We start from the raw sequence: 20,638 nt of genomic DNA, 5'->3' as shown, positions 1-20,638 counted from the left end.
GTTTGACCATCAAGACCTGACTCAAATGCTGCTTTAATTAATCACTTAGGAACAGAAATGTTGCTGGAAAGGAAAGGGAAAAAAAAAAACTCACAAACTCAAAATACTAAAGTATCATCTCTCAGAGACCTCCACAAAAGAAAAACTCACCCTGAAAATTAAATGTTGGATTGTTTTATTTCTACATCCTGGTCCAAAAATGTCAGTTTACATCAACCTTTGTGAGATTTTTGCTCATTTAACCAATACAAYATGAACAGAATTCCATCTGCGTAGAAAGTTTCCTTCAGCCTCCAGTACAAATAGATTCTTATGCCTTAGCMTTACCCTGACCTGTATATCAAACATGTGTGACCTGACAGCCAGTTAAGAAATTCCTYAGTTTAAGAGTTTAGTCTCAGTTATGCCCTGGTTCTTGACTGTTCATTGAAAACATATTAAGGATTTGATTGACTGATTGATTGATTATTAGTTAATATGCAGACTAAAGCAGAATAAGATAGTCTCTCCTTCTTGATTTGTATCTCTGTTGTAGCATCAAGTGTGTGGAGTCCAAACTAAAATCTGATGCTTAATTTGGAAAGATGTCTCAGAAATTAGTTTATGTTTTCCTGTGATGTCCTTTTGAAAACAAAGACAGATGAAAAAAACATTTAAGAAAGTTTTGTGGTACATTTTCTCCACATTTCAAGCTCAGTGACATCTATTGATCCAGGATTGGTTGGTTTCTTCCCAGATCTATATGTGTTTCCAAAGCTTTCTAAGTAAATCTTGAAGTCAATCTTGATATATAGCAGGACAAAAAAAATCTATGAATTTATCAGTAAACTAATAAAGTCCAGGAAATTTACTCCAAAGCATCAACTCAATTTCTTTTGATTTAAAAGGCTGGAGTCCAAATTTCAATTCCTAGTTAATTTTTGTGACAGATGTAATAACTTTAGAGCTGGAGTTCTCATTTAAGAAAGACAAGGACCCTAATAATTTGTTTTCTTCTTCACATACATTTATCCCAATTGTTACTGCTGTTTGCCTCAAAAAAGTTTTCCTRTTGAAGTCTTGCTGAACACTACATACCCTTTACAAACATAGGTAGTTAATTTATTTTTAATTATACAGCATTGCCAGATAAAAGGCATAAATACTCTATTCCTTTCTATTTCCCGCTCSCTATTTTCTCTTCCTCAATTAGAATCACAGTCCTTGTACCACCCACTTCACTTTCATCTTTGCACTCAGCAACCACTACGTACCCAAAGCTTGATCTTGTTCGTTTATCTTGCCAAGTCTTAAACTACACTAGTTACTGCCTGATTGAAGAGAAGGGTGTTTCTTAGCTAATATTAAGAACCTGGTCCTCTGTACTTTGAAGATCAGTTTTGSGGTTAGCATGTTCTTCTGCATTTTTCTGGTCATTAAACTGTGCAAGCAGTTATCACAATACTCAAGGTAACTATTCAATACTTGATATTTCTGAAAATATGAATTAATAATTAATTTTTTTTCTAGAAAAAAAAAATGTAGAAATTGCAAAACAGGAATCTGACCTTACAAGCTCATATACATTTTACATTACCGTCAACAAATTCATTTTTCCAGGATGAGGATGGGCTGCAAAATGGAGAGACTTAATTTATAATGATATATGAAGAGTAAACTAATATGCTCTGACATCTCTCACAATACCTTCTCTCTYGGTAAACTCAGCAGAGCCACTGTGTTGTCCCCAAGGAGGTGAGACACAGGCATATTTACATAATCCACACCGCTTAATAAATTTTTAAATCTGCATATAGACGGTATGAAACAGAATATGCTGAATTTTACCTGCTAAGTCTTTGTAATCCACCAAGTCAAACATTACAATGGCTACTGCTGACCAGGTAACAATCAGAGCAACAACAAGAAGCCATGCTGCTGGTGAGCTGAACGTTGCCACGAAGTCTTCTGTCACTGACTTCTTGCCCACTTTCATGGATGAAGAAGGAACGGATCCGTTCTTACCATCTATTATTGTCGTGGTTGTAGACATGTGTCCTATGCAAACAGTCAGAACAGAGGACAAGAATGTAACAATTTGGAGCCTTAAAGTCAACAATATAGATGTTGCTTTGAAATTGTTTTGTAGTCCGAATGTTTAAAATAAATATCAATGTTGTATTACTAAACAAGGTTTTTTCACTTTCTGGAATAAATAGTCACAATCAGCCTTTTTGATTACAATATAACATTTTTTTAGTCTGCCACAAATAGCTACAGGCCTAGGAGAGTGATTGATGAAAGCATAAAATATTATTACCCTCCAAAGGATTGTCTTGTTACGGGCTGTAGGCCAGATTCTCAGGTGATGTGATTAAGTGAACTTCCATTGATTTTAATGGAGCTAATGCATCTATGCCACTTGAGGTTTGGCTGAAATTCTGCTGTCAAGGACACRTATCAATGACAATAGAAATACATATATACACCATTTCCTCTGAGACAAACACAAATGATTCACAAACACAAATGTGCAGAATCATTAAAATTTGTGAATAACTATCTGATTTTAAATACCTTTGTGGAATTTTTCATGTAGTGAAATGATCTCCTAAGAAAGAAGAGTTGCAATGACAAAGCAGACTTGATTCCAGAAAGCAGAGGTTTGGTACTAAAAAGCTGGTAGAAAGGTGAATGTTACTTATCTAAGTGAGTAGCTGACACACATTAACTATTTAATGGACAGCAACACCCTAAGTTAACTTACTCTACTTCTTCCTGAGCCATTCAAAATGCTAATTCTGGACACAAAGCAAAGCTAGCTGAAACCTAACCATATTTTCAAGTCCTCAAATTAATCTGCTTCATAAAAGACAATTATAACCTAAACAATTAGGTAGGGGTTTTTTTCCATTATATACAATAAAAATTGTAAAAGTATTCATAACACCACAGCTCAAACTGGTAGAAGACTGCTCTATCTCCATTAGCTTAGTTTACAATATCTGYTTGTATGCTACAATTAAAATATTCAAAAATATATTACACGTGTTCTTGGTCTGGTTATTGAAACCAGTTTTTTTAAATTAATTTCAGTGATTTAAGGGACACTTGTCCCCACAGACATTTAAAATTTAAAGGAATCAGGTGACACCTAGTTTGCTCAGATCATAGCTTTTTACATATCTTCTGTCATATCAGATACAACCTGTGAAACTGATATTTTCTGTGTGACATAGCTGCTCTATATGAAGGTAAGCAAGTTTAATTTCACTTTTGAAATAGAAAATTACAAATATGCACTCAGAAACTATTGATGGAGCAAGGGTACAGGCTGTTGAATACTTTCCAACAATTGCCACAACATGTATTCAGACTCTCTTTGAGAATCACAATATTTATTTTCTTAAAGAAATAAACTAAGAAAGGATAAGATCCTTAATATTAGTCATACATACACATGTTTTTCCCTTTCTATTTTATCCAAACAAATTTTCCAGTCTTTATGCTAATGAATTATGGGTTTGTTCCTTTTCTGTACAACGTTAAAACAATATCCTGCAATGATACTGTACTGAAATGCCCCTTTAAGTATCTGACAAAAATGTATGTAATTGGGAAGGACAATTTTGGTGGAAGTTTCCCTAACTCTTAATCTGTCATATCTGTCAAATTTTCAAATTCATACCCCAATCTGTTCTAGATTTCTTTTTYATTTTTAATTTTGTTATGTAGYRCATTGTATTAATGTGTAGTTGCCTYAGCCCTGTCTTTTAAGCTTGCTCCTGCACAAGCATCCCAGTGCTGATCAGTATCTTGCTTCAAGCCCTGAAAAACTGCTCTGCTACACAGCAGTGCTGTAAAAGCAGAGCAAGACTGGCACATTACATGTTTTTCTCACTTATTTGAAATTTAGTCTTATTTATAGAATATTTATTCTGCTTATAAATAATGTCTATCTCCTAGGGTAGAACATACACAATTTAAAAAAAAAAAAATAAAATAAAACCATCCCTGCTTCTATTTGTCCGAACAAAAATTTTAGATCAAACATTTCACAGTAGGAGGAAAAATCTGCCAAGTGACAACTAACAATAAAGATCAGCTTCCTAAGTCAAATTCAAAATCAATAGCATTTTGTTATCCTACGGCACACAAGATGCAAGTAATTTGTGCATGTAACAGGTCATAAATGACACATTATGCATTTTTTCCCCTTGGGGATATCAGTCAGRGTTTATGATGTGTAAGAGAGCATAGAAAGGTACTGTCTCATCTTGACAAATCTGATTAGTACCACAGCATGTCTTCAAGGACATCCTAGTGGCAGATATTTGCAGTTATAATACAAGCAATTAAAACTCTATGTGTGTATACAGATATAGACTTATAATTGCCAGTCAAAGGATCATTCCTCTAGGTCTGTTGCCATGTAAAAAATAGTTTCTTCCTATTTAATATGCCTAACTTTTCAAACTGTGACCACTATGTGCCTTCTTTGGAGAAGAAAATAGTAACCGACCATTTATCAATCAGAGCAATGCTGCAGAGACAAAGCTCAAGTATGCCAGAAGGTTATCCATAGCAAGATTTTGGCTCCTGATGTAGTCAAGTCAGATTTGCCCTTAAAAACTCAGGATGYTATACAATAAAATCACTGTCATTGCATTCATTAAAGTGTCAGTGAACAGCTATTGATTCAAATTTGACTGGAAGTCAAGCTAGGAAAATACTGTTATATTGCTGGAGGTTCCTGTTACAGGTGCTCACAGTGTGATTCAGGCCCTAAGATCTCCACTGTTATTTTAAATGCTTTTGTGTTATCAAAGACATCCTCACAGTACTGGCAAGGCAAAATCTACAGGACAGTAACWTTGGAACTGCCTAAAAAAAAACCCAGACAGGATATCCTAAAGCAAATAGAAATTTGATTTTTATGTCCTTAGATACCTACACAAATAAAATTGGCTGGARGATTTTATCTGACTACTCCTGAGATAGACATTGTTTGCTGCTACATAATCTCATGTAGGGTGGAATGCATATTGATACCATCATAATTTTATGGCTCCTAAAAGAAGAGGTAATAACCCTGAGATGATTGTCCTCTYCCTACAAGCATTTTGTTATTGTGGTACCCGAGGTGTTCTCCTCATGCTTTTCTCTGCCTGTTTCTTGCTTTAGGATATCTAGGTGCTCTGCATATTTTGTCCACTCCTACCAGTGCTAACCTTCTCCCCAAACCTTTATGTATGATATTTATAGAGCCAGACAGTAGAGAAAAAAGGGATGTGGATACAGCAATGTTTCCATCAATTCAGCCAACAGTGATTCTCTTTTTCCTCAGAAAAGGGCCAAAGTTCGGCAGGGCTCTGGTCCGAGAGGTCTGTGGGGCTTCAGGTGCCCAGTGGGGGACTGAGAGAGAAGCATTTTCATTGCTTTGAAATCATCTGATGGAGCTTGTTGAGTTCTACAGTCACAACTAGMAGAGGTCATTCAGCAGAAGGTTAAAATCAAATTGCTGAACTTTGCCATCCATATAATAATTATTTTCTATCCCAAGACTAATTTCAGTTTCCATATTACAGCCAGCCTGAATCCAAGTCAGTTTACTTTCGAGCACCACAGTGGATCATATTCATGAGCAGATCAGTTGTCCTTGTTTTAGGAGAAGCAACATCCATCATAGGAGTGGAGGGTGCAGCTGAAGGCTGTTACAATTCCAGCCATCCAGTTTTAATCCACTGCCACATGTYTGCTAGAGCCTCTTGGCACTTTGGGTTGTGATTGCTATTGATTTTCAATGAGGATGGGAACTTTTTTAAAGTTATATATACATTTCTATAAAAAGACTACTCCAGGGATATATACCACTGACTGCACATCACAATTTCTCATGCACACAGGACTACCCCATCAGGTYGCAAATGTCACCTTTACATCAACAGATTGATTTGCTAAATTCCAAACAGCTAAAACTCTGAGATTCTTACTATTCCTCTGGTTTCAGAGTTGTCACTTAGAATACAATCTGAAGACCCATAAGGTCTTGTAAGTATAAATAAACCTTGACAATTGGTGACAACTTTGAGGAGAACACTGTGTGACTTTCAGAGTCCGGAGTCAGCTCGTAGTTCTGGCAGCTTAGATAAAATATCCTTTGTATTTTTGGTTTGAGCTCTCCTTAAGGCATAATAAGCATARGAGTCCATGGTTAAGGATGGGTACTTGATTTCACAGTTCAACAGCTATTCTCATACAAAACTATTCTAACTATTTTGTATGAGCTATTCTCATACAAAAACACAACCAAACAAAGCAAAGCCTMCAAAACTAATAAATAAATTTACTCCATTCAGACTCATTCAGATGTAAAAGAGTAACTTTCTATATTTACATTATTTCACAGTTACTTTATGTATTGCACTCTTCATTCTGCCAATATTTAATAGGCAATGTCTTTTTAAGGCTATTCATATTAAAAGCAGAGGGCTAGTCATGATACTAAAAAAAAAAGAGGTTGTTCTCTTTTAAATAATAATATTGTTGCTAGGGCAATGCAGTTGGGATGTGAGAAACCTCAGTGCAGTCTGCTMTAAATGAGAGAGCTGGTAGGTTTTGACTCGTCTGTTCTACTCCCCAGATGAGCACTCCAATAAATAGGCTGTTGAGTATTCTGGATTCAGGTCATTAATGGCTCCTGTTTGACCTATTCCACTTCACTTGGAATATTTAAATACTAATTAAGGAAGGAGAAAAGAGAAAAATGTCTGTMTAAATAGACACTGTATGTTAAGCACCAGCTCAAGCCTTGGGCTTTAACCTGGTGACCTTATCAATCCACCACTGCTGCGATCAGGCAGGCAGGAGTCAGCCTACAGTGAGGAGGATTCCGCAGGGAGAAGAGAATGAGGGGTTAGAACCCTTCAGTGAAGAATTGGGCAATGGATACATGATAATCTCCAGCATTTTTTTCAAGCTCAGCACATAACCCTTAGTGAGTCCACAGACCTGCAGGCATCGCAATAATCACTTTGTCCCCATGTGGGCAAAATGTTTTCTACCAAAAGAKAGGATTACACCTACACCTGCTGTTCAGGTGATACTTATGCCTGACTGTGGCATCCTGCTATTTCGATCTCTCTGTTAGGTTTTCTTCTCCCTTGGCTTGTACAAACAGAAAAGAAAAGACCGAATTACTGCCATGGTTAGTAATTTGTACCTTACAATAAAATAACAGTAGTAATATTTTTTTTTTTTTTTCCTGAAGCAGACTAATGACTTTTTTCATGGTTTTTGTCTTGTTTGTATATTTATGTAAAAACAAAATGCTGAGCAGAGAGAAGAAAGACCCTCAGGTCCCACTGTATGCACAGAACAGAGAGTCTCTATTATTTTATCCAGGCAGCATCAGGGGCCAAAGATGAAGGTAGAGGACAGCAAGCGATAGAGCACAGAATATTTCAGAGGAGAATTAGCAAGAGCACTGCAGTTCGTCAAACCCTTTTGATCTCCTCTAAATACTGCTGAAGTGTGTCAATACAGTGGATTTAAAATCATTTTCTGTGGAAGATCTGTAGTCCTGGTAAACTTCAATACATTAGAAACTTGTCCACTAACATGGATCATGATTTCTACTGGACATACATGGAAATATACAGGCAAGACTCTTTCTAACACTGACAGAGAAGGAGATGGAAACAGTGAAAGACAACTTAGCAAATTCAGCTTATCTTTGAAAACTCCTCTCTCTATTATCTGCAACAGACTGTGAGTAGGACAAAGGTCTACAGTGCATCCCAGAAATGGGTGATGAGCACCTAGTGTAGGTCTTCCGAGTATGGAGAAGCTTCTGTAAGCTTTGGAGCAGAAATGTGACAATTTTTTTTAGAGATGCAGAATAAACCTTCTCTTGAGATGACTGACATCCAGCAATTTCTTCTCTCTCATTTCAGATTGTGTCCTGTACATGTGAATGAATGCAACTAGAATAACTAAATGGAGTAATATATAAATGGAGTTTCACAACTGATATGAGTATTTACACACTTTTAAATTCCTCATACAATGTACTGAAGTGTTGCTTTACTGTTTATAAAATTTAAGTGCAAAGAGAAAAACCTCTCAACACATATCATGTGTGTTTTGCAAAGTTCTCAGACTTTAAGGTATCTTTTCTGCAGACTAAAATCTTAGAAAGCTGTCTGGGACTGTATATGAGAGAACATATGCAGATTTATTGGTGACTGATAGTTGCAAAAATATAATATTCTTTATGAAATGTGGAAAACGGCTGGAGATTATGCAGCAACCAATTCTACATGACAAAAGAAATAGAATAGAGATTATGGAATATGGAGAAGGAGGCGTATGAAAATTAGCTGAATGATTTGATTCAGAAAAGGCACTTATAATTATTATGGTGGTTGGTGCTGTGTACTTTTTTAATTTCCTTTTCTATTGTTATATCTGCACTGGTTTTATTTTTGATCAATACAGAACATCTGATAATTTAAAGAAGTAAATTATATTAATCTTTCTATTCATTCTCCTAGAAATTATGTACACCAATCTTTTCATTTCATCGATTTCAATAAGCAGCTTTTAAAAGAAAAGATACATTCTATCAAGCCATTTCATTATCTAGTCCAAAGAAAACTGTGTGCTTTATATAATATCAGTAAATAACACTAATAACACAACAATTACTAAATATTGGGGGGTGAAAATTAGAAATTATTAATGCTTTGTAGCAAGATATGATATATATTTTGGGATTGTAATTGCAGTTCCTTAGGATACTGTGATGGRCTGACCTTGGCTGGATSTGAGGTGCTCACCAAAGTCATATTATCCCACTCCTACACTGGGCAAGGGAGAAAAAATACAATGAATGGTTCATGGGTGGAGATAAGGAGAGGGAAAAATCAGTCACCGGTTATCATCATGGGCAAAACAGACTGGACTCAGGGAAACTAGTTTAATCAATCAGAATAGGTAATTAGAAATAAAATCTAAATCTCTCAACCCCTCTCTTAACTTTACTCCAAATTTTCTCTACCTGCAGTGGTGCGGGGGGACAGGGAATGGGGGCTGCAGTCAGCCAGTTCATTTCATGCTGTCTCTGCTGCATTTTTTCTCTCAGGGGGAGGACYCCTCACACTCTTCCCCTGCTCCAGCACAAGATATCCAGTCTTTCCAATGGGAGAAAATTTTCCATGAGCTTCTCCAACTTGAGGCCTTCCCATGGGCTGTAGTTCTTCACAAACTGCTCCACTGTGGGTACCTTCTATGGGGTGCAGTCCTTCAGGAAAAGTCTTCTGTAGCGCTGATTCTCCAGAGGGTCACATTTCTGCCAGTGTGGATTTCCTGTGGAGTCACAGCCTCACATGGGCACAGACCTTCTCTGGTGTGGGGTCCTCCAGGGGCTGCAGGGGAACATCTGCTCCCCTGTAGGATTTCAGGGAGCCAGCCTGCCTTGCCATGGGCTGCAGGTGCCTGGGGCATCCTCTCCTTCACTGACMTTGGGGTCTGCAGAGCTGTTCSTCTCATACTCTCTCCTCTCTCTGGTTGAAGTTTTTCTTTTTTTATTTCTCCCCTTCCTAAATCTTTTATCTCAGAGGTGCTGCTCTCATCATGATGGAACCAGCCTTTGCCCGTGACAGATCCATCTTTGTCCATCAGGTATTGGCTCTRTCAAACATGGGGGAAGCTTCTGGCAGCTTTGCACAGGAATCATACCGTAGCCTCTCCCTCTACCTTTCCATGCAAATCTTTCCATGCAAACCCAACATGGATATAGTACACTACCATGTGCTATATGGAAAAAAAAGTGAAGGTTCTCAAAAGAAACTAGTTTAACTAGTATTAACTAGAAAACCTTCATAGCTGTATGATCAGAAAGGGAAGGCCAAAGGATCAGGTTTAAAATATGACAGGTTTTATCAGGAAAAGTTACAGATCATTTTACTTACAACTTTATCACTTTTTGCAGTAATTTCATGAGAATTTAGCAGAACACAGGAGTGAGMAATAAAGCTAGGATAAATTATTTTATAAAATGAAAACCGGAGGAAGTGCAGTTGATAAGAACAAGAGAAATGTCATTTTCTGCAGTTTGAACTAGGTGCTAAGATATTGCAAAGGGACACTGAGCTGCTTCCTTTCCAAAAGGCAGCAGTCTTCACCTTTTCATGATCTGAAAGTTGGAAATTTACATTTTTCTCCTTGAAGTATCTCCCCAGTTTGATATGTTTTTTACTACATCTTTTAGAAATGTGATTTTTTAGAAAAACCAAATGTTTCATTTCCAGCTTCTCAGTATGCAGATGAGATMAGAATGCACCTGGATTCTGAACACTCAATCCTAAACTATTGGCAGCCTGAAAAATCCATTATTTGTTTGGTTCCACATCTGATTTTTTTTTTTATTGATCAGTAGTTATACCTTCCCTTCTTTGGAAATAARTTGGTGCTCTGAAACAGTAAAAAGTTTTACCTTACTGTTCATCTTAGAAATCTGACATTTCAGAAAGAGATGCCAAAGGGATATTTAGACACACTTCCRAGCTGATGTAAGCTGAGAGGTACATCTTATCTTTTAAAATGTCAAAATGAAGGTTGGAGAAAAACGATTGCCATTTATCTCTAAATAGCAGTAGACCTTCTGAAGCAAGCACACTSTATGCAGTCCCCTTGTTATTAGTTTTTGGAAACTCAAATATACGCATCCTTGAAATATTTAGAAAGGATTAGAAATAAAACATTGACTTAATTTTTATTGTTGAAAAAAATGAATCTGTTCTCATCTGTGAAATGATATAATCTTAATAAATATTGAAATTTATTGGAGTAATTTAGGCTACATACACCTATCTTTACTCTAGACAAGAATACATTATAAAGAAACCCTTAGAGACAATTCCAGATCTGTGCTTCCTCTGATGGAACTACTATTTTCTCCCAAGTAAGTGTATTGAGTAATGGTTAATAAGATTATTTGCTTGATTTCTTTCATTCCAAGCTAACCTGACCGTGAAGGCTGGACCAACTTTATATGTCCTAATGGACTCACATCTACAGACTCTGAAAACAAACCTAATTGCAACAATAATCTGGTATGTTTTCTGCAAGTTATGGTGCCAACAGTGTATCCTACTGCAAGGCCGACAAGTCTTCCACACAGAACKGCAGAATTTGGAGTTCACCACAGGCAGAATTTGAATGTATATACTCATTAGTCATATTGCAGAAACTTGGTAGCAGCTGTTTTACCAGAGACAGAAGATATAGGTATTTTTAGCAAACAASAGAAATTGCAGTACTAAGTCATGCAGTACATATATATGTATAAATATATATGAAATATATATTTATGCATACATTTATAAGTACTCTGTGAAAAAATGGAGAGAAAAATTCTCATCTGACAGAAAGGAAAAGCTAAAATAAGTGCTCATTACAAGTCAGTCATCTATGTAACTGTGAGTTCTCACCTGTAAATGGCAATTTACARCTACATTACTGGTCATGCTGTCTGTGAGAGAGAAAACTGAAAGAGAACTGCTGAAGAAAACTGCTATGTGGCTTACAAAATAGCACAATCAATTTCCCAAAAGACAGTAGTTAGCTATAGTAAACAGATGAACCAAGGTCTATCTTCTGTCAAGGAGTTATTTTCTAATAAATATGAGAGTAATCCATCTGTATACTTACAGACTAGTTAAAGTCAAGCCCACTACACAGGCACCTAACACACTAGGGAAAAAGGTTTTCTGAAGCTTGCTTTTAAAGTTACGTTCATATCAAAATATAAACTCAAAATTCTTTCTGATATTCTCTTTGTATTCAGTCTGTGTGCCCATAAAAAARAGAATTCTAGGAAGCAGTGGCAGTCATTACAGAAATTGTTCATCTGAAGGCTTTGTGTTTGGGTTGGGTTTTTTGTTTATATTTTTTTTTTCTTCTGTTTTTGGTCTGAAGGAATCTTTTGGGAAATATCCTTTCAATTTTAGGGCACAAGAAGGATCTTGAACTGACATCGACAAATAGAAATCAGTGTTTACGTAAAAATTAATGGTGTGTTTCATCATTTTCTTTTTACAACAACAATTCCTAAAATCATAATTTGAAGTGGAAGTTTAACCTTGATAGACTAAATTAATATCATTCATCTATAATCTTTATTTGGAAAAAGGCATGGTCTCTAAGGGCAGCTGAGACACGTAGGATATGCTGTCACAGTGAGAACAGTTGATCTTTGTTGAGGGTTCATATTCACAACACACCTGTCATCTAACACGTATCCTGAAATTCTCAAGAGCTAAGAAATCTTCACACTATTTTACAAAGATTTCTTTAACAGAACCTTATGCCAGCTGATCACATCTTAGAAGAAAGCTTTATTTCAAATCAGTATTAAGTAATCTGGAAAAATGAGATGATTTTGATGCCACAGAGTCTCACACTCGTTCCTGAAACAGCTACCATAATTTTGCCATATTTTAATGCATTTAACTCAGGATTATACCCTGGCCAGGTTTCGGAATGTGTGAAAAACTTTCCAATTTAAGTTTGATGAGAAAAGATCACTACATAGTATTCATGTACAAGTATGGAGTCCTAGGTATCTTTTCTTTTTTTCTCACTGTGAATATATTTGTGTGGAACCTCATGTACACATCGGAAAAAACAAGATTTACAATTTTCTGAAGGTTACCTGAGGAAAAAACAAAATTCCTTCAGTAACTRTATCCTTCCCCCTGCCAGCCCAAATCAATTAACAACACCTGCCTACAGAACAAGGTCATGACTATGTTTTAGAAATTTTTAGCAATACATGAGTTTTACCYGCAAGTAAATTAAAAACAAATGAGCCCATTAATTAATGTCTTGTACCCATACCTAAGTCCATAGAACTTTTAATATTACTAATTTTCAGACTATTACATTCCAAACAAACAGACCCAAAAGAGTTAGTTAGAAATGTAATGGATAGCCTAAAGACTGGTTTAGGGACTCATGTTTTTGTATATCAAGCCCCAAACCATCCTCATTTATTATAAGGGGCTAGATATAGATATTTACCTACAATKTAAATCTTTCTATCACAACTCTTCAGATCTCTCCAGAGTAGACAAGATGTAATAATAAAAATCTCAACTGACCACACAAATATGAGATTCAGGTCAGTAATCTATCCCACTGATGAACACAAGGAGTGATTACCTTACCATTATTTATCTTGGGAAAGTGAGCCAATCTTTGCAATAATTCCTAGAAATATTACTCATTAGGAAGTGAGATATTCATGTGACATATACAATAAAACTTGAAATTATGGGCAGGTCTGGATTAAAATCTGTGCACAAGTAAGTACATTAGCGTACTTCACTACTACTTGGCAGAGGAAACTACGGAAGGCAAATTCAGCTTTTGGGTATCTGCTATGATGTTTTCTTGCAAAAATGAGTGCATGAAAAGGAATKCTTTGATGTGTGCACTTAAAAAGCCCATTTGTTTTATTTCCAAACTATGAGTGAAGCTCCAATTTTTATATCAACTCTAACTTTGAAATGTCACCAAAGCTGTATGACAACCATGGGACAATGAATGGAAGATACCAAGAAATGAAAGTTTATTAAAGTAAGTACTTTTTTGGTAGATATTACAGTAATAATGTATGGGCAGGATATTCTCTTTGCTTAGTGTTTTCTGGTGTATAAAAATGACTTTATACAATCTTTGTGATTTACAGAGAAAGAATTGACAGAATTAWCAGCTGATTATTATGGTTTAAGGTTTTCCTGTTTCCCACAAAATATGTTAACTTATTTTGCCATCTGCCAGCGTAGTTCCAAATCCCAAATAYTTTTCTTTCAATTATATAGGATGTAACGCTCTATATTAATGATCTTCATATACAAAAATGAAAAATAAGCACAAATTTACAAATGCTGTGAATAATGGAAAATATTCCTAATGTGAATATACCTAATTTTTCAGTACAAATTTGCTGAATCATAAATTTTTTTAAAAAAGCTTTTTCTCTACATCTCTGCAAATGTAAAAATTTACCCATATGGAAGGATAAATAATATAAGATTTAGACCTCAGGAAAGAAAAATAATTTAGATCCATGGTTTAGTCATAAAGTGACWCAGAAATGGCATCTTAATTTTGAAAATTATTCACATGAAAGTTTTACTTGTAGGCTAACAGTCCTTTAAGCATATTCAGTGACAGTTAAAATAAAAATATTCCCGAAATTAAAAGATTCCTAAAGCAGAATATGATTTATTTTAAAAAAATCTGCCTACGTAGACTGTCTAAAATATTCCTTTACCCTACTTACATTAAGCTTCTAAACACATAACCCAGTCCATGAAGAATACATTAATTACCAGCTCATGTGTTTGCAATATACATGAAGTACAAAATTATTCTCTACTGAGAGATGTATTTGTAAAATTATCTTAATATAATGTTCCAAATTAAAAAAAAACAAAAAAAAAACANAAAAAAAAAAAAAAACAACCCAAAAAAACCCTTCAAACTGCACATTCTTAGGCAGAGCATAGAATTAGAGAATCCTTTAGGTTGGAAAAGACCTTTAAGACCATGCAGAGCCCAGCCATTAGCTCCAAGCGCTGCCAAGGCCACCACTAGAGTGTGTCCCTAAGTGCCACACCTTTTAAAGGGATGGTGACTTGGCCATTTCTCTGGGCAATCTGTTCCAGTGCTTAATCACCCTTTCCATGAAGAAATTCTTTCCTAATACCCCATCTAAACCTCATCTGGCAGAGTTTGAGGCCATTTCCTCTTGTCCCACAGCTTGTTACTCAAGAGAAGAGACCGATCCCCATCTGGCTCCAGCCTCCTTTCAGGCTGTTGTGGAGGGTGATATGGTCTCCCCTGAGGCTCCTTCCCTCCAGGCTGAAATATCCCCAGCTCCCTCAGCTGCTCTAGACTCGTCAGCAGCACAGAATGTTGAAAATTTATTATTAATTTTAATTTACACTCTTTACATACTTCTAGTCAGATGAAACAAAAGTGTTGAAATGTCTGAGCTGCTCTTTCTGGGAAATTTTCTTCTYTATGTATGGATGGCAAATCCATTTGCTTACAATTTTGGAATGTGAATATTTCTGAAATTCATAGCCTCTCTCAGTTCCTGTGTCTGGTTTATAATATTAGACACAGGGTTCAGCCTAATTTGGTAGTGGAAGACTAATTAACATGTAAGCAGACTTCAGCAGAACAGTCATCAAAACTCGGTGATACATCTTAGAGCAGAGGAAATTCTTTCTACTTCTTTTAATGACATGATCATCCCCAAGGGCTTTCACAATGTTAAAGTTTTGTCTCAGCACGGTTCAAAAAAATTTGTCTCAAGTTTAAAAAAAAAAAAAGCTACATCTTGATGTAGCCCCTCCATGTTATTACTGCTCATTGGAAAAGAAAGTGAGCTACGTCAAGGAAAAATTTTGACCTGGTTGGAATSATAGTTTCCTTATTACCTCCCATGGCTTCCAAATCAGCTAATCTTTAGCATCTGCTGTAAACATGCACAAAGTCATCACAAAGCCATTCAGCTATCTTCTGCAGGCAGTAACACCTCCCCACATTCTCTGTGGAGCAGATCCATATAGCTCCAGTGCTCCTAGCCCACAGTAAGAGCAGGTGCTGCAAAGTTTCCACCCAGCCTGAGCGCCTTTGGTGAGCATCAGACACTTGCAGGACCTCTGTAATKTTCCTGGCATCTTGCCCTGACCTTYGTTATTTTGTGCTTTGCTCTCTGATTGTTGTGGGGTAGGAAACGACAAGAACAAAGTTGCATGAATATGCCTGAAGCTCAGCCATGAAAAGGATATCTATTCATGTTTGTMCTAATTTTGTCTTTTGTCCCAATGTTTTCCATCTGACAGAAGAACCCTTTTGTTTCATATCAATGAAATTGAGACGATGGCTGCCGTTGTTTTCTGGACAACCTGTCCTGTGTTGACAAGTTTCCTGATGGTGCTCAAATGTCCATATAAACCCAATGTGCTCTTATTTACTAAACCTTGACATAGTCTCAGGTAATATTTAAAATGTCCAATTCTTTTTTTGTGAATTTTTACGGGTCTTTAAATCTGGATTTATTTGCCCCTAGTCACCTAATATTTATCTTCCCTGCAAYTCACACACTCTGATGCAAGGCCACATGATTTTCATTCTGAAGAAAAGAAGCAATGGGAAAAGAAAAGACCATACTGCAAGACTGGAGGGAGAGAGAGCTGAATCAGGATCTCCTAACTTCTGGCTCACTGCTCCTCTACGCTAAACATAACACAATCTTCCCATGAGTGTAGTTCTTTGTCTTCTTTAGCCATCTTTTTAAGCTTTTTATACACATTCAGCATATGTMTAAAGTTTCTTGAACGTTTCCTTCTTGGATTTTAAAAATACTTAACCAATGCTCCTTTCTAATTTCAGGAAACTTTCAAGCAGTTGTCTGATATTTATTTAGTATTAATACAGCAGTTTCAACTCATAATTTTGCCAGTATAATAAAAAAAACATGAAGATGTCCTCTGCAGATGTAGAAGTTGATGGTCCTTTCTAAAGTTTTAATAACACTTTCAAGAGTTACTCAGTTATCCTGCCTTGCAAGATTTTGCTGGCTGTTATATTCTAGCCAAAGTCCTATTCATCATCAAACCTTTCCTTATTAATTTCCTTTTCTATTATATTGAGTGACGCCTCAGCTGTAATTATATAAGTGCTAATAAATAAAAAATGCATACTTTCACATCTATTGAAAATGAACAYTACTTTGCAGTCAATATTTCAGCCTTACAGCTTACATTTACCATATTCTCATGGTCGTGTAACTGATAATCTTTYACTCACTAACACAATTCATGTCGCCAGAGCTACAATACATTCACAATGCTATTAAACTATTAAGGTGGAAGACAAGAATAGAAACAAAATGTATCTAATATAATTGAAGGAGTAATGTGTAGCATTCACAATATAGAATAGAGGAAGGCCATAAGACATTGTACTACACTTCTTGTTTTTCCTGGGGTTTATTTTTTTGGTGGTTTTTTTTTGGCTTTGTTATTTTTTGTCTGGTTTTGTTTTTGTTTGTTGTTTTTTTGTTTGCTTGGGAGGTTTTTTCAGGTTTTTTTGTTTGTTTCTTTGTTTTTTATTTCTTTGGATGTTGGGCTTTTTTGTTGTTTGGGTTTTTGTTTGGTTTTTTTCTTTTTTAAGGTAGTGCTTTATATACACCTTAGGCTGAGTTTCACATGGGAAGTGTGAAATAAACTGTACAGGATGATGTTCTTAAAGAACTCTGCCTACATACTGCCCTGCACCTGCAGTGGCAGGATGCTTCTGACAGATGAGAGGAGAAAAGCTAAAGTGACTTTAGGATTCTTCCATCACTGGAAACTGCGACAAAAGTTTTGTCTGAGACAAGACTTAAATAAGACATCAATGTCATGTATGGCTCAGCCTGACCCACAGCCCAGATCAACAGCTTATTTCTATTCATCTTGTTGATCAGGGCAGGAGCAGTATTTGTTTTAAGGAACTTTCATAAGGTAAGTGTTATAAGAGAGAGCTGGAACATTTTCCTTTACAGCAAAAAAGGCAGGTATAGGTTAGATTTTCTTCACCCCATTTCCAGAAATGTTCAGACCCATAGCACTACAACCTGACAGAGTCCCTTGGGTATTCAGTATTTATTCCTCAGAGGGTGCTATTCCCTAGTAAACAACTACACAAATGGACACAGAAGACCATGAGACTTCAGGGGCTTGTTAAAGTTACCATTCCCATAATCAAGTACTGAAAGCATCGATAACAAGTCTGCATGTATGAGAAAGTGTAAGATCTATTTGCCATGGAAAAATATTGTCAAGATTTACATAACGTACAGTGTATTTCTGTCCAAACTGATACTTTGATTTACATCACCTTTAGTCAGGAGCCATTTTTGCAGAAAGAAGTGTAGATTAAAAAGAGTTAGAGTGCTGAAGCATTTGCAGGTTCATATAGTGGAAATCTTGGAGGACATCTTTTATAAAGAATAAATTCTGATGATACCTTCAGAAGCATACAAGCCATGAAAATGGTATTTGTACAAGTGATACAAAGAAAGTTAATAGTCTGTATGTTTGAAAATTCACATTCTTCGTATCTATGTCAAAAAAAAAAAGTGTTCATTAAATCCTCGTTGTAAAATCAATGAAGAATAAAATAATTTATTATTCCCTTATCTTCCTTCTTCATTGCCCTGGCATTTAAGTAAGTTGGAAAGCCAAAATGAAAGTTATGTTTCTTAAAACAAAAATAAATCAGAAAGATACTAAATGTTAATAAAAAACTAAAAATAAGTGCTTTTTCACACAGAATATGTACTCTTCTTTTTYAGCTGATGAGACACCAAGACAATTCTAGTTCTATTCAAAACTATTGAAAATATGCTCTTCAATCACTGTGTGAATAAAAGGTAATATTTCTATATTTAATGTGGCAGGAAACCTTGCTTYTTCCAATTAAAATAATGAAAGGCATGAAAGAAGTGGAAAGATTAAAAGCAGACATAGATAGTCCTGACTGTGGTTGAAAACAGGTGAAACTTTCTCTAAATCAAATACAGAGATTTAGCAAATTTCCTGCAGATAACTTTCATTAAAGACCAAAATAAGTGCATCTACTTTTTGAAGACTTAGAATTATATAATTAGACAAAATTAAATTATTCTCAACAAAAACCTTAAAGACAAGAYTATATTATTAGCAATAGCAACAATTGTTATTTCAAAGGCATTACTGGACATATTCAATGAGTCCACAAATGTGAAAGAGTTTACAGTAAACACAAAAAATGGAACAAAAATAGGACTGAGATAAGGAAAAACTTAGAATGATATTTTCAAGAATAGGTGTGCAGAGAATGCATTCTGCAAAAGCTGAACCTATTAGCTGTGTTTCAATTCCCACTAACTTGAACCAGTTCAGTCTATGAGAAGGTGGATCTCACTTCCTTAGAGACAACTTAAAAAAAAAGTTATTTTAGTGAGTAGCTGAGACAGCTATTATACAGAGACAACTATTATATTAAAATATATTTTTAATACACTGAAGTTTCTGAAGTTTGCAATATGTTTCTACAACCTAAACTTTTAGGCAGGGTACGGTTCTTCAGCAAAGAGCACTAGGTCTGAGGATTTTATCATAATTTCTCTAATTGCAGAATACACAGCATATTCTGATTTAAAGTGCAATAATGTTGTAGCTGAKGTTTAATTTATATTTACTTGAGTAAAACACACCCTGAAAGAGGATGGTGCTTTGGTATTGCTTGCATTGAAAGATGAGAACAGGCTTTKGTAAACACTCCATTTTTTAAGCACACTTTATATATAATTTTCTTTGTTTTTAAACCTACTCTTGTGCAAAAAAAAAAAAATCTATTGATTGGTYAGTTGTGTTTTTTGCAGATTGGAGATTGATTTCCATATTACATGGCAAACTAGGAGCTGTTCACCTAGTAACTGAGGTAACTGAGGAAATTAGTAGGGTGGGAAGAAGATCCAGAGAATTTTTTAAGGACTTACAAGCTTTTATTACACCATTTCTTTCTAATGCTTTACACAAGGACCTAATCTCAGTTATAAATATTTGTTATGTCCTTTGTGCCCACAGAATGAGGGAATTCAGGCTTCTGCATCATTTGTTTAAAGACATTGCACAGAACAAGAGGAAGGGTCTCCCTTCCTGCTTATTTACATAAACATAGAAAAACAGGGAGATGTGGAATTGGCTAAAAATTAGATTTCTGGGCTAGAAAACAGACTCATAATAGAAAACAGACTCATTATAATACCTTATAATGATAAGGTGCTTTTTTGTTAGTTGAATARTTTCACCTGAAGAACAGCTGCTTCCTCCAGTGGGATAAGACTGACACTGGAATTGCTCCTAAGAAACTGACGTACATCTATTTTCAAAAGAAGATGTGATTCATATCTGCCTACCTGGGCATTTTCAGAGAAAGATGGAGCATCTGGAAGTTAAAATTGTATTCACATTTGTGAAATACCAAGAATATGTAAACAACTTGATGAAAGAATAGAGGGGAAAGTGGCAGAGTCTGCAGATACAAAGAATCAATGATTACAGCTTCATGATATTTGCAAATAAATATGCTGCATTCACAGCTCAGAGAGAGCATTTTCTCAGTACCATAGAGAGAACAATTGACAGGGTTATTTGAAATTTTAAGTAAAGTTTGAAATATCTAAGACAAGTCTCTGCTATGCTGAAAATTTATTCCAGAGCATGTAGATTTCTGGTATTCAAGAATGAACTCAAAAGCACTTTAARTACAAGAACTAAGAAATATTGTTGCTGCCTGTACTGCTTGAAGTAGCACTATTTGAAGCAGCAGAACTAAAAATTTAAGAGACAGGATGATTAATGGGAGGACCTAAGGTGGGGAAAATGAGGAATGAAGGTGAAAAGTGAGGAATGAAGGTGGGTTGGAGAGGTGTGTGCCCATGGGGAGCACAGGCTCAGCTGCCCTCTTCCTTGCACTGGAARGAGAGGCATCCCACTGCAAATGGCTCTGGCAGGGAATAGTGTGGAATCTCAGAAATCCTGAA

General features: G+C 35.8%; 1 protein-coding gene across 1 annotated transcript in view; it reads right to left on the bottom strand.

Moving 5' to 3' along the window:
- TRDN (triadin) overlaps positions 1 to 20,638 on the bottom strand; it is a 250,735-nt gene that overhangs the window by 179,390 nt on the left and 50,707 nt on the right. Inside the window, 1 exon segment of the mRNA XM_057363578.1 lies at positions 1,828 to 2,037. Coding sequence (XP_057219561.1) covers positions 1,828 to 2,037 — 210 coding nt within the window.

Source organism: Malurus melanocephalus, unplaced genomic scaffold, assembly GCF_030028575.1.
Source record: "Malurus melanocephalus ecotype Western Australia unplaced genomic scaffold, MMel_1.1 scaffold_29, whole genome shotgun sequence".
NCBI classification, from domain to species: domain Eukaryota; kingdom Metazoa; phylum Chordata; class Aves; order Passeriformes; family Maluridae; genus Malurus; species Malurus melanocephalus.
Note: the sequence above shows the minus strand (reverse complement) of the source record. Positions and strands in the feature narration are given on the sequence as shown.